Source organism: Canis lupus, chromosome 1 (genome assembly GCF_011100685.1).
Source record: "Canis lupus familiaris isolate Mischka breed German Shepherd chromosome 1, alternate assembly UU_Cfam_GSD_1.0, whole genome shotgun sequence".
Classification (NCBI taxonomy): Eukaryota; Metazoa; Chordata; class Mammalia; order Carnivora; family Canidae; genus Canis; species Canis lupus.
This window is the reverse complement of record NC_049222.1, coordinates 99,766,154-99,781,103: the sequence shown is the minus strand read 5'-3', so window position 1 is coordinate 99,781,103 and position 14,950 is coordinate 99,766,154. Positions and strand designations below refer to the sequence as shown.

At 41.3% G+C, this 14,950-nt stretch overlaps 1 protein-coding gene and 1 non-coding gene across 5 annotated transcripts in view; both read right to left on the bottom strand.

Annotated features, from left to right (window-relative positions):
• Window positions 1-14,175, bottom strand: part of IARS1 (isoleucyl-tRNA synthetase 1) — a 68,968-nt gene extending 54,793 nt beyond the window's left edge. For 2 of the 4 annotated variants that reach the window (XM_038527397.1, XM_038527395.1), the window contains exons 1-5: window positions 14,043-14,175; window positions 8,103-8,231; window positions 7,067-7,223; window positions 6,698-6,817; window positions 3,953-4,035 (exon numbers count right to left, since the gene is read on the bottom strand). In XM_038527397.1, the coding sequence (XP_038383325.1) occupies window positions 3,953-4,035; window positions 6,698-6,817; window positions 7,067-7,223; window positions 8,103-8,221 (479 nt within the window). In that variant the 5' untranslated portion in view covers window positions 8,222-8,231; window positions 14,043-14,175. Of the gene's footprint in view, window positions 1-3,952; window positions 4,036-6,697; window positions 6,818-7,066; window positions 7,224-8,102; window positions 8,232-13,385; window positions 13,408-14,042 lie in introns of those variants that run through there. The other 2 variants (XM_038527396.1, XM_038527394.1) reach the window with 2 other exon arrangements.
• LOC119869926 lies at window positions 11,917-12,048 on the bottom strand. Its single transcript, XR_005354905.1, has one exon. It is a non-coding gene; the product is annotated as a small nucleolar RNA SNORA84 (small nucleolar RNA).
• Window positions 14,176-14,950: the final 775 nt, after the last annotated feature.

Below are 14,950 nucleotides of genomic sequence, written 5' to 3'. Positions count from 1 at the left end.
TCTGATTTTACACCAATAGTGTACTGTTTTGATTACTATAGCTTTGTAAAATAGTTTGAAATAAAAAAGCAGGACACCTTTAGCTTTGTTCTTCTTTCTCAAGATGGCTTTTGCTTTTTGGCGTCTTTGTGGTTCCATAGAAATTTGGGGATTGGGATTTTTTTCTTGGTGGCTATAAAGGTTTAACAATATGATTTCTATTTTAAAAGAGCCACCTCTTAGTTTCAATGATCTTTTCTACTCTTTTTAGTTTTTATTTCATTTACTTCTGCATTTTTTTTTTTTTAAGATTTTAGTTATTTATGAGAGACAGAGAGAGAGAGAGGCAGAGACACAGGCAGAGGGAGAAGCAGGCTCCATGCAGGGAGCCTGATGCGGGACTTGATCCCAGGACCCCGGGACCAAGCCCCAAGCTGAAGGTAGACGCTCAACCACTGAGCCACCCAGGTGTACCTTCTGCACTTATCTTTATTCTTTCTTTCTTCCTACTAATGTTTGGCGTTCTGTTCTACTTTCCAGTTCTTGTAAGTGTAAAGTTAGATTGAGAGTTTTCTTGTTTGTTAAATAGGCCTGTATCACTACCAGTTTTCCTCTCAGAATTGCTTTTGCTATTTCCCATAGATTAGTTATGTTGTATTTCCATTCTCATTTCTCTCAAAGTGTTTTTTAATTTCTCCTTTTAATTTTCTAATTTCTTCATTGACCCACTGGTTGCTTAGTAACACATTAATCTCCACATATTTGTGGCTTTTCCAGTCTTTTTCTCTTGTAATGGATTTTTTAGTTCTATACCACATGGTCAGAAAACAGGCTTGATGTGATTTTAATATTCTTTTTTTAAAAAGATTTTATTTATTTATTCATGACAGACACAGAGAGAGAGAGAGAGAGGCAGAGACACAGGCAGAGGGAGAAGCAGGCTCCATGCAGAGAGCCCGAAGTGGGACTCGATCCCGGGTCTCCAGGATCACGCCCTGGGCTGAAGGCTGTGCTAAACCGCTGGGCCACCGGGCTGCCCTGATTTTAATATTCTTAAATTTATTAAGACCTGTTTTGTGAGTATCATGTGATCTATCCTGGAAAAGTTTCCATGCGCAATTAAGAATGTGTGTTCTGTTGTTTGTTCTATATATATCTGTTAAGTCCACTTGGTCTGCTGTGTCGTTTAAGTCTAATGTTTCCTTATTGGATTTGTTTGGAAATAATTGGGTTATTAGAGTCCCATACTATTGCTGCATTGTTAATTTCTACCTTTAGGTCTGACAATATTCATACTATATATTTAGATGCTCCTCTTCTGGCTCTATAAACATTTGTCATTGTTAGATCTTCTTGTTAGATTGGTGCTTTTCTCATACGGTGCCATTGTCTCTTATTACACAGTCTTTTTTAAGTCTTTTTCTGGTATGTATAGCTACCCCAACTTTCTTTTGGTTTCCATTTGCATGGAACATCTTTTTTCATCCCTTCACTTTCAGTCTGTTTCCTTACATGTGAGGTGAGGTGAGTCTCTCTCTCTCTTTTTTTAAAGATTATTTATTCATGAGAGAGACAGAGAGAGGCACAGACATAGGTAGAGGGAGAAGCAGACTCCCTGCAGGGAGCCTGATGTGGGACTTGATTCCAGTACCCCGGGATCTTGGCCTGAGCCAAAGGCAGACACTTGACCACTGAGCCACCCAGGCATCCCTGAGGTGAGTTGTAGGCAATATATAGATAGGTCTTATTTTTTTTAATACATTCAGCCACTCTGTTTTTAGATTGATGATTTTAGTCCATTTACATTTAATTACTGATAGGTATGTGCTTACTGTCATTTTGTTGTTTTCCAGCTTTTTGTAGTTCTATTGTTCCTTTCTTCTTGTCTCTCTTCCTTTATGATTGATGACTTTCTTTAGTATTATGCTTAAGATTCTTCTTTGATCTTTTTTGTATTTGCTATAGGTTTTTGCTTTGTGAATACCATGAGGCTCACATGTAATAGCTTATATATGTAGTGGTCTATTTTAAGTTGATAATAACCTCAGTTTGAACGCATTCTAAAACTACATTTTCACTCTTCCCACTGCACATGTTGTATGTTTTTGATGTCACATTTTACATCTTTTTATTTTGTGTATTGCCTAATTATTTATGTTTTACTTTTGTCTTTTAACCTTCACACTAGCCTCATTTAAGCACTCAACAGCCCTAATCCAGAGCATTAATAGTACTTTTTTCTCCCCAGGTGTTTAATCCGAATCCTAGTTTTTAGAGTTTCTCTAATCATGAGAATTCTGGCTGCTCAGTGAATGAGAAGCCCCCTCTCCAAAGTCTCTGGCATGTCAAGTCATAGGGTCAGAGAACTGCCCACCAAGGTATCTAGCTCCTCAAAGGCAAAGGACTTGTGCCAACCATGTACAATAGATCAGATCTTGACTGACAGAAATGTAAGCAGGTAGACAGGAAGGCAGTAAGAGCCACAAGAGCCTACAATGCAGCACCAAGTGCACTGTAACAAACAGCTTTGCAACTCACCTGTCATTATGCATAATTTAATAAAAGTAGAACTTCCTTAAGGCCTGAGGTATGTACTTAGGGCACTCTGAAATCATAATAATAGTGCCCATTTGTCCAGTAAGGATATGTAATGATTCTCATTCTGTTTTAGGATTCTCATTCAGCTATTAGGACTTTGGAATTGCAACACTTGTTTTATAATAGTAAAAAGAGGGGGATCCCTAGGTGGCTGAGTGGTTTAGGCCCTGCCTTTGGCCCAGGGCCTGGTCCTGAAGTCCCGGGATCGGGTCCCGTGTCGGGCTCCCCACATGGAGCCTGCTTCTCCCTCTGCCTGTGTCTCTGCCTCTTTCTCTCTCTGTGTCTCTCATGAATAAATAAATAAAATCTTAAAAAAAAAAAAATAGTAAAAAGAAGTAACGTTCATTCTAAAAGTGCTATGCAAGTGATTACACTATACAACTTATCTCAGTATAAAATTCACGTACACAATCTCTTAGACTTAATTATTTAAAAAACAAAACAGGGTTCCCTGGGTGGCGCAGCGGTTTGGCGCCTGCCTTTGGCCTGGGGTGCGATCCTGGAGACCCGGGATCGAATCCCACATTGGGCTCCCGGTGCATGGAGCCTGCTTCTCCCTCTGCCTATGTCTCTGCCTCTCTCTCTCTCACTGTGTGACTATCATAAATAAATAAATAAAAATTAAAAAACAAAACAAAACAAAAACAAACAGAAAACTACTTCTGAAACTTACTTTCCAAAATTTGGTTCTAATTTGGCAAAAACAAACAAACCTTTAATTGACATCAGGCCATTTACATTCTTTATCAGCTTGGCATGAACAATTGTGTGTTATGATTGAAAAATTCTAATGTATTTGATTACAGGTTGCTGCTTAACCTGTTGGAGCCATTATATACCACAGAATATTATGTGTATCCTATTATCTTAGCAGAATCCAAACTTTACTGAGTTAAAAAAAAAATCTAGAGGCTGAAAGAGATAAACAGTTGGTACACAGAGGGTTCTTAGGATAGTGAAAATACTCTGTATGATGCTAGAATGATGCCTATATGTCATCCACCCAAACTCAAAGAATGCACAACACCCAGAGTGAACCTTAATGCAAACTATGGAGTTTGGGTGGTGGTGATGTGTCAATGCATGTTCACCAATGGCAACAAATGTCCCACTCTGGTGGGGATGTTTGTAGTGGAGGAGGCTGTACATGTATAGGTGCAAGGGAATATGGGAAATCTCTGTACCTTCCTCTCAATTTTGCTGTGAAATTAAAAGTGCTCTAAAAAAATAAAATAAAGCTTTAAAAACAAACAAAAATCAGCCCCAAAATTTTAAATAAATAATTGTGAATCTGAAAGAATGATTCATGCTAGACAATCTCTGTGCTAAGCAATAAACAGAATATTCATTATATTTACACTTCAAGTAAACCTACCAGACAGATTCCATGAATTGTGGATACAGAGTTTTGTAGTCATTGTCAAAGTCAATCCATCGGCCAAGTCTGGTAACAGTGGACTTTAAAAATATGAATATTGGAGTTATTAGAAAATGATAATTGTTACTGTGCATCAGTGTATTTCATTTCTATCATCACCACATACAATGATTTTGGGAAAACAAAATAACCAATGTTTCAATTAAATCTATATTGTAAACAGCATACTACGTAAGATTAAGAAACAGTTTTCTTGGCATTCATTCTACATGCAGATGATGTTACTTACAAATATTAATATTTCTTCATAAAAGTCTACCCAAACTACCATTTGGCAAATAGCATAGGTATAATTGTTGCTGGCAAGAATCATCATGGATGCTAAAATTCATAAAGAAAAGTATAAGAAATAGGATATTTGTAAAGACTTTCCCCATAGCATACTTAATTAGAAAGGAAAAATTACAAACTAACAATGGAGAAACCTAGCATATTAATCTTAGTGAAGAAAATTATTATCACGAATGAGGCAGGCCTCCTGGGAACAGCAGACCAAGAAGGGCATGATGTCACTTCTGAGCATTCTTTTTTTTTTTTTTTTTTAATTTTTATTTATTTATGATAGTCACAGAGAGAGAGAGAGAGAGGCAGAGGGAGAAGCAGGCTCCATGCACCGGGAGCCCGACGTGGGATTCGATCCCGGGTCTCCAGGATCATGCCCTGGGCCAAAGGCAGGCGCCAAACCGCTGCACCACCCAGGGATCCCACTTCTGAGCATTCTTGTCAAAAATGCATACATAGGGCAGCCCAGGTGGCTCAGCGGTTTGGTGCCGCCTTCAGCCCAGCGCCTGATTCTGGAGACCCGGGATCAAGTCCCACGTCAGGCTCCCTGCATGGAGGCTGCTTCTCCCTCTGCCTGTGTCTCTGCCTCTCTCTCTCTCTGTGTCTCTCATGAATAAATAAATAAGTCTTTAAAAGAAAAAAATGCATACATAACCTAACATAATCATGAGAAGACATCTGACTTTGGGGGACTTGCTACAAAATAACTGGTCTGTACTCTTTAAAGTGACAAGGTCAGGTGCCTGGTTGGTTCAGTGGGAAGAGCATGTGATCCTTGATCTTGGGAGTTGTGAGCTCGAACCTCATGTTGGGTGTAGAGATTAAGTAAGTAAATAACACTTAAAAAAATAATAAAAAGACACAAAAGTGACAAGGACTGAGGGAATCCTTCAGATTGAAGTAAAATAAAGAGGAATAACAACTACATGCAACGTGTGTTCTTAGACCAGGATCTGGATCAGAAATTATTTTGGAACAAGGGGGTTAAATCTGAAGAAGGTCTATTACATTGTATCTGTTAATTTCTTGCTTTTGAAAATTATGATTATTGAAGGTGTTAGAATTTGGGACGTAAGAGAGGAGTATAGAGGAATTCTGTTTCTGAAATTTTCTAATAAGTCTGAATTATTTCAAAATGAAAAGTTAAAAAAATTTTTTTAAGGGACGCCTGGGTGGCTTAGTGGTTGAGCATCTGTGTTTGGCTCAGGGCGTGATCCTGGGTCTGGGGATTGAGTCCCACATCAGGCTCCTTATGATAAGCCTGCTTCTCCCTCTGTCTATGTCTCTGCCTCTCTCTCTGTGTCTCTCATGAATAAATGAATCTTAAAAAAAAAATTTTCTTTAAGAAAAAAAAAAAAGCCACATGCATATTACATTCATTAGATTTTTTTCCCCCTGACAACCAGGCAAGAAAGTCTGACTGAACAAAGTTAGGTTAAAAAATGTTACTTTTAATAAAAAAATTTAAAAATTAAAGTTAGGGAGAGAATTGAGGAGTTCTGATTTTCAGGTTGATGAAATCAGATTTTATTTATCAAGGAAGAGAAGCTACTCAAAATTCTGAGCAGAGAAGACCATGATGAGCAGGCTCACGGGGGAGAGAACCTGGCAGGCTGAGTGCAAAAAACCAGAACACGAGCCCCATCGGAAGATGGTTAAATGCAGGAAGGCAGGTAGGAGGCCAGGGATTAGGCTGGAGGAATGCAATGACCAGATAAGACCCTGAAGAAGAAAGACTTGATAGGATATGGCACTTGATTTGATCGTGAGGATAATATGTGCAGCCTAGGAGACTACTACTGTCGGCAGAACAGGGAAATCTGAATAACAACAAATTTGAGAAGACAAAGTGGTAAGAGAGTGAGAGTCAGACATGTTTTTAAGATCTACAGACACACTAGCTGGAGAACCAGGGAGGAAAGGGGTCCCCTGCTCCTCTACCCTTTAGAACAAGAGAGGCTGGAGCTCTGTCAGCCATTCACAGGACTTATGAACAGCAGCAGGTAGGATGAGAGTCAAATTAATAGTACACTGAAGCCAAACTGGAATTGTTTTTAACACCTGAATTTTTTTACTGTGACATTCAAGTTAATTTACTTTCTAGGACAGCCTGATTCCTGTCATACACAGTGAGTAGGTGGAGACTAAACACTGAAGAAAGTCGAGCATATAGAAACCAGAAGAGAGGGTGCAGTTTAACCTAACAGCTTAATAGGGTTGGAGGTGGAAGCAAAAATACTTCTTTAAAGAGGATGGTCAATCCTCTTATGTCACAACCTCATACAAACAGCCATACTTTTGGACATATCTCATAAAAAGCACCAAAGGAGTGCAAACCTTTTCAATTCCCATTTAAAAATTAAAGTTTTCGTTCATCTTACTGAAAATAACCCAACATACCTTCCACTCAGTAGAATATCTCATCACAATTGCTCGGCACTGATTGTTATACTCTACAATCCCCATTTTGGCTACATCTTCTGGTCCTCTGATTCCCAGTGTCTTATCAATTTCATATTCCTGAAAATTTGCAATAAGATTGTTAATATCCCTGCCCTATAAAATAAATGCAATTCAGCAACTCTAGAAAATAACACAGATTTTAAAAAATTCGGTCTAAAAAAATCTATAGAGAAAGCAAACTATAAATAGTATTGTAGAAACAAAGTACATTATAGAAAAAATTCACCATACTTTAATATACTATATGATAAAATCCAATGGTTATTAAAAAATCAGATTATTATAAGGCTGGTGACCCAAACATACCACAGGTAAGCCATGACAATCCCATCCAAATCTTCTGTCAACGTGAAACCCACTCTGGTGAGCATATCTGGTAACTATATCTTTAATTGTCCCTGCAAGTATATGTCCATAGTGAGGCAGTCCAGTTGCAAAAGGAGGCCCATCATAGAATGTAAATCTAAGAGAGATAATAAAAATGTGTTAAATTAATTTAAAACAGCAAAAATTTAGGACATTTTTCTATAGACAGCTCCTATCACAGTCTTCAGGGAGAAGAAAAGCAGCAAGACCAGAAAATTCACAGACGTGAATGGTTAGTTATTTACTGAAAGGTTCTGCCTTCAAAAAAGCTAGTTATGGTGGAGCTGGGATGACTTCCAATCAGGCTACCCACACTTTGTTTATGAGTTACATGACATAAAGGGGGTTATTCATCCCGATCCTGAGTTACCTCATCAGTAAAACAGGAACAAGCACCTATCTCATAGTTTTTGAACACAGAGACATATGAAGAAAACAATAAAGAAATGACTGGTTTTTAAGTGAATGGAGACTACAAAGGCAGGATGTACTCCAACAGGAAGCTAAGACCAGTCTAGTGCTTAAATGAGGGTGGTAACAATGAGAAAAGAGTGATTAAAAAAAAAACCTCTATTTAGACCTAAGAGAGCAGCATCTACTCTCATTTAAAACTTATCCACTGGGGATCCCTGGGTGGCTCAGCGATTTAGCACCTGCCTTTGGTTCAGGGCATGATCCTGGAGTCCCAGGATCGTGTCCCATGTCAGGCTCCCTGCATGGAGCCTCCTTCTCCCTCCTCCTGTGTCTCTGCCTCTCTCTCTCATAAATAAATAAATAAATCTTTAAAAAATAAAATAAATAAATAAAAAAATTAGAAACTCATCCATTCAACACATAACTACTGCTGCAAGTACCTGCTACATAGAGAGCTAGGTGACTGGGAGCACAAGGAAGGATAACGTTTCTGCCTTCATGAACTCAGTCTAAGAAATGACTGTTTTTAAGGATTCTACCATTACGAAAGAAATTCACATACTTTGGCTTATGTTTAGATTGCGTTAAGCATTCTTGAAAACAATTAAATTCGGACCAGAACTGCAAGATTTTCTCTTCTTCAGCAGGAAAATTGATGTTTTCTGGAACTTGCTGAACCATTTTGTTGTTGCTGCAAGAGAAAATCAAGTGTATTACTTTCAACAGAGAAGTCTAGGAATAGCAGAGGGGTATATGTTAAAATGAGGGTTGGTATTACTATCCATGACACTACAGGATACTGTAAAATAAACATTATAGCTTTTTTGAAATACAGTACACAAACCAATTCTGTGGGTGCAACCATGAGCATGCTTTAATTCCAGAACATCTTCACCAATGCCCTGCCTGCTCTACTCCAAAAGCCCGGATATGTTTGTTAGTAGTCATTCCCTACTCCCTTCTTGCCCAGCTCCCTGGCAACCATTAATCTGCTTTCTGCTCTGAGTTTTCCTATTCAGGACATTTCATATAAATGGAATCATGTGTCTAGCTTCTCAGAATTGTGTTTTCAAAGTTCATCTATGTTGTAACATGTCTTCATACTTCATTACTTTTTATGGCTGAATAAGTATTTCATTGTACACATATGCTGCAGTGTTTATCCATTCATCAGTTCGTGGACATTAGAAATGTTTCCACTTTCCGGCTACAATGAACATGCCTGCTATTAACATTCAGCTGTAAGTTTTTGTGTGGACATGTTTTCAGTTCTCTTGGGTATATACCCAGGAGTGGAATCGCTGGATCATATGGTAACTGTTTAACTTTTGAGAAACTACCAAAAAAATGGGGATCCCTGGGTGGCTCAGTGGTTTAGTGCCTGCCTTTGGCCCGGACGTGATCTTGGAGTTCAGGATTGACTCCCACATCAGGCTCCCTGCATGGAGCTTACTTCTCCCTCTGGCTGTGTCTCTGCCTCTCTCCCTCCCTCTCTCTCTCTCATGAATAAATAAATTAAAATCTAAAAAAAAAAAAAAAAGAGAGAGAGAGAGAAACTACCAAAAAATGTTTTCTAAAGCTGCTGCTCATATTACTTTCTTCCAGCAGTGAATACATATTTCAGTTTTCAGACTCCTGGGTGGCTCAGTGGTTGAGTGTCTGCCTTCGGCTCAGGGCGTGATTCCGGGGTCCTGGGATTGAGTCCCTCATCGGGCTCCCTGCATGGAGCCTGTTTCTCCCTCTGCCTGTGTCTCTGCCTGTCTCGCTGTGTCTCTAATGAATAAATAAAATCTTAAAAAAAAAAAAAAGTATTTCATTTTTTCTACATCCTCACTCCTGACTATCCATTTTTGGATTATAGGAAATTCTAGTGGGTATGAAGTGGTATCTCGTTATGATTTTGATTTATATTTCCTTAATAATTAGTGATGTTGACCACATTTTCATATGCTTATTGGCAATATTTGTATCTTACTTGGAGACATTACCATTTGTCCTTTGTCCAATGTTTAAACTGGGTTCATACTTCAATGTCTAAGTATAATATTATAATATAATATTAAGTTCTTTTGTTTTATTTTTTAAAGATTTTTTATTTATTTACGACAGAGAGAGAGAGAGAGAGAGGCAGAGACACAGACAGAGGGAGAAGCAGGCTGCGTGCCGGAAGCCCGACGTGGGACTCAATCCCTGGTCTCCAGGATCACGCCCTGGGCCAAAAAACAGTGCTAAACCACTGGGCCACCAGGGCTGCCCTGGGTTGTCTTTAAATTGTTGAGTTCTAAGAGTTCTTCATATATTCTAGACGAAAGTCCCTAATTGTTACAGAATTTGCATAAAACTTTCTCCCTTTCTATGGGTTGTCTTTTTTTTTTTTTTTTTTTTTTTTTTTTTAAAGATTTTATTGGGCAGCCCTGGTGGCTCAGCGGTTTAGTGCCACCTTCAGCCCGGGGCCTGATCCTGGAGACCTGGGATCGAGTCCCGCTTCAGACTCCCTGCATGGAGTCTGCTTCTCCCTCTGCCTCTCTCTCCTCTCTGTGTATTCTCATGAACAAATAAATAAAATCTTAAAAAAAATAAAGATTTTATTTATTCACTTGAGAGAGCGTAAGCAGGGGGAGGGGCAGAGAAAGAGGAGCAGCAGTCTCCCAGCAGAGCAGGGAGCTCACCATGGGGCTTGATCCCAGGACCCTAAGATAACAACCTGAGCTAAAGGCAGACGCTGAACCAAATGAGCCACCCAGGTGCCCCAGTACTTTCTGATTATTGTAAAACTTGTTTTAAAATCATATTCTCCACTTATTTCTTAAGTATAATATAACATTAAAAAATTGTAGATAATATACTTCTAAGAAGAAACAAAAAAATCTTGTAAGTTCTATGTAAGCACACTAAAAATTCATTAATAACCTGAAAAAGTAAATCTCATTGTAGGTAAGAATTCTTACCCACACTCACAGGACAGAAAACACTTCTGTTGAGATAACGTCATTTCTTTTAGGAGAACAAGTAAAATCTAAAAAAAATTTAAAGCTAAAAAGATGAAGACTTCTATAGGCAAGTAATTGCCAGCTCATTCCAATTTTCTCTTTTATCCCTTTTATTGCTTACTCATGCTTTTTACAAAAGACAAGCTGTATACATTCTGGATTTAGTCCCAGTGAGAGAAGTCTTATAGTGGCTTTTTAGAGTCTTAATAACCATTGCAGAAACACTTTATCAATCTGGGGCTTAATTTTATAGTGAGCATCCTACAGCCCATTCCTCCTCAAAGCCTATTTATTCTTACATAATAATTCTAATAAGGTTGGTGACCAGGTTTCTAAGCCAACATCAGATTAAAAGGGGACAAGACTGTAATAAGAAAATAACAGAGAAACTAGAGAATCTTAAAAACTCAAGAACTTTAACAGTCCAGGAACAAAGGGACCTATATACTTAAATTCTGAAAACATCAAAACCTAAGCACAGTAACTGATCCACGCCATCCAAAAAAAACCTTTTAAATATATAAAATTTTTAATTTTTAAGCTTTTTTTTTTTTTTTTAAACCAGCAGTGTCTCTCCTTTTCCTTCATTTATTTTTGAGATGTGACGCTGTCTTTTGGTTTATATTAGGAAAGAAAAATAAGAAAAGAACATGGGGGCCATTTAATGAATCCAGGCATCCATTTCTGACTAAGTGTGTCATTAACTGGTATTAAATAGGAGTTGAACGGCATTTTGGATCTTCAGATCTTGTTACAATGTCTGGCCTTTCATGGATGGAAAGGGTACTAGTCTGTGCACTTAATGATTTATGAGGGGTCCACCTGAAACTGAAGGAGCTTCATCTGAAGATTAACATCTTTGGGAACCAACACATTTCTGTCACTTCTCACTCGTCAAGGCCAGTTCTATGGGTACTGACTGCAGCAGAATCACCAGAACCACCTTGGACTGAGAAGTAAGAAGCTGCATTTTAACAAGATTCTAGAGGGTTAGCATGCACATTAAAGTTTGTAAGTCATACTCTTGAACTGTTCTGTTATTCAGGATAACGTACCTGAAATTAATTAATTAGTTTTTGAGAAAATGAGATTTAAGCTTTGGGTGAAGATGGCTCATAAATTTTACAAACTTTCTAGGGAGCTTCTATTCCCCAAAGTATTTTTTTTTAAGTTTTATTTATTTATTCATGAGAGACACACAGAGAAGAGAGGCAGACTCCATGCAGAGAGCCCGATATGGGACTCAATCCCAGGACCCCAGGATCACACGCCAGGCCGAAGACAGGCACTCAACTGCTGAACCACCCAGGCATCCCTATTCCCCAAAGTATTAAGGACCACTGCATTATTATGCCAAACACAAACTCAACATAATGGCACAGAGGACCATGTATCAGTGACCGGGCTATGGCGGCTGCTGAGGAGAAACAGCCCCCATGCATAAATCACAGGATTGCTCTGGCCCTTCACATCCACTGGAGAGCTGTACCTGCAAACAGCATCCAGTATCCACAGGGCATGGGGTGTGGGGAGCAGGAGGGAGATTAGTAACCAGGCTGTGCTAAGGGTAGCAGTCTCCTCTTACCACAATCCTCACCCGCCAATCTTCTGTATTCCAGACTCTCCCAGATCTCCCTAGTGTCAACCTTCTACTTAGAAATTTCTAGATACCCTCCTTGATTTTTACTTGTGTTTACGTCAATAGATCTTAAAAATGCATACAAAAATATCTTTAAAATAAATATCCATGGGGTGCCTTGGGTGGCTCAGTCAGTTAAGCACCTGACTCTTGATTTCAGCTCAGGTAATGATCTCAGGGTCTGAGATCATGCCCTTCAGCGGGCTCCATGCTGGGCATGGAGCCTCCATAAGATTCTCTCTCTCCCTCTCCCTGTTTCTCCCCTGCGCTCTCATCTTCTAAAAACATAACAAAATACAATACAAATTTAAGCTCCTCCTTGCCACAATTGCTTCCGTGTGCACTAGCAGTTCCACTATTCCTTCCCATTATCTGAAATCTGAGTCCCCCTAATAGTACCAGATAATTTCCACATCCAATTGATCACCAAGGTCATGTCAATCTGACCTTTAATTCTATTTCTGTTCTCTCTACTGCCCAGGTCTTCATAATATGTCACATTAAGTCAAACTGAACCCCAGAGGCAGGTCTATCTCTAGCCTTTTCTCAGTGTAGTCATATCCTTTTAACATATACCCTGCAGATATACTTACACAAATGTATAAAATATGCACAAAGATGTTAACTGAAGCATTGTTCCTACAAATAAATATGTGAAAACAACTTAAATATCCATGAATAAGTAAAAGAAGAGACTTAAAACATAAATATGTAAATAACACCCATGTTTAAGTAATTTTGTATTTGAATTTAGAAGGCTACACCTACCAAACTACTATGGGAGTGGAGTACGGCATCAAAAAACGGGTCTTTACTTATTACCTCATACCACTCTTCTTCTTCTTCTTCTTTTTTGATATATATTCGCTTTATTACAAAACTTTTAAAATAAAGAGAAAAGTAAATACGGTATACCTGACATACCACCTTCCTAATGGAGCTCTGAAAGTATCATTTTCGTATTAAAAAAAACTCAGTCACTCCTCTCTCCCCAAAAATATTATGCACAGACTTTTCCTCCTGACTTTTCCTCTTACAAAACTCCAGCTCCAGGTACATCTGTCTCGGACGCGGCTGGGAAACAAAACCCCTTTCCTGATCTGCTCTCCTGCATCTGGACCTCTCTCCACGCACTCCAGCGCCACCTTGCTGAAATGTCGCTGAAAGGATGCTCGCTCCTCCTCAGAATAGCCCTCCCTGAGTCTGTTTCTCTTACACACTGTGGTCTGCTCCACACTCTCCAGGATCTCCAGCTGCAAGCCCGGTGCCCGCAGAAGCGCCTGCAGAAGCACGTGTACCGTCAGGGTTCAGTGTTTGTCTGAAGGAATCGCTGGGCCAGCGCCCTTATTTCCATCAGTGATACTGACTCTTGATTTCAGTTCACGTCATGATCTCGAGGTGGTGAGGTCAGGCTCCCCGCTTATGCGGAGCCGGCTTTAGACTCTCTTCATCTCCACCCCCGCGTCCCTTCCCCGGTCGTTGGGGCTCTCTCAAATAAATAAATCTTAAAAAACAAAATCAAATTCCAAAGCCAATGCTGGAAGGGTTGTGCCGGGAGGAGCCCGTGAAGTAGACTAGACTGAAAAGGGAGGAGTACCACCACGCGTTCCCGCAAGCCACTTCGCCCGGCCTCCCAACGTAGCAAACTACCACATCGGATTCTCGCAGCCAGCCGGCCCCCCCCCGGCAGGCGCGGCGGGGCGGCGGTGCTGAAGGGGCCCGCGGGCAGGGCAGGGGGAGTGACCTGGGGCGACCCCGCGGGCAGGGCACGGGGTTGGAGTACGTGGGGCGACGCCGCGGAGAGGGCCGGGTGACCTGGGGGCGTCCCCGCGGGCAGGGGTACCGAAGAGGACCGCGCGCAGGGCGTAGGTACCTGAAGGGCCCGGGTGCGGGCGCGCCAAGAAAGAACCGCGTGCACGCCGCGTCGGGCGTCCGGAGGTGATGCAACGCTCTGACAGCGCCCGGCAGGGAGGAGAGGCTGGTCTGCGCCGGCCAACCAGCGTGCGCCGCCCGCCACCCATCAACAAGCCGAATGCCGATTGGTTGTACGGGCCCCGGCCACGCCCACCCTGACGCGCGCGACGGTACGCTCTGGGAAGGCGGCCGTGCGCTCCAGCGGAACGGCAGTCTGTGGGCGGTGTCGGGCTCGGGGCTGGGGACTGTGCGTATTCAGGCATGGAAATCGGGCGGCTGTGCCGTGCAGCCCCGACCTGCGTGACCATTGAAGGGTTCAGGGTTGCGGGGCCACCTGCGACGGGCCACTGGTACTGCGGGGAGGGGGCACCTGCGGGCGGGTTACCGGCACAGCCCTCGAGGGGCCCCGCAGCCCTCCGGAGTCCCTGCGTCCTCCTGTACAGCCATGGTTCACGAGCCTCACGCACACAGTAACACAATAGAAGGGAAGGAAATGCTTCTTGTTGACCAGGTTTAGTTATCCCTGTCTTAACATTTCCTGTGATGAAAATATGTATTTGCTGCTTTATCGATCTGCTCGTTTAGTTTATTGTCAGTGCCATGGGTCTGCTGGCACTGGATCTGCTAGTTCAAAACCAAAGGGAAGCTGGAGCGGAAGGGCAGTGGGCTTCAGGCTTTGGCACCAGAGACTGAAGGAGAGGGGAGGCCTTACAAATGCAGAGCAATCCTGCAGCAGCTTCCTGCATCCCTGGGCGAGTTTGTGCAAGCATTTGTTCACAGTCCCACTCCAGGATGAGAGTTGGGGTCTCGTGGCCTTGCTCAAGGGGGAAACTCTAGTCAGGAACTCAGCTGGGCACCTACATCTAC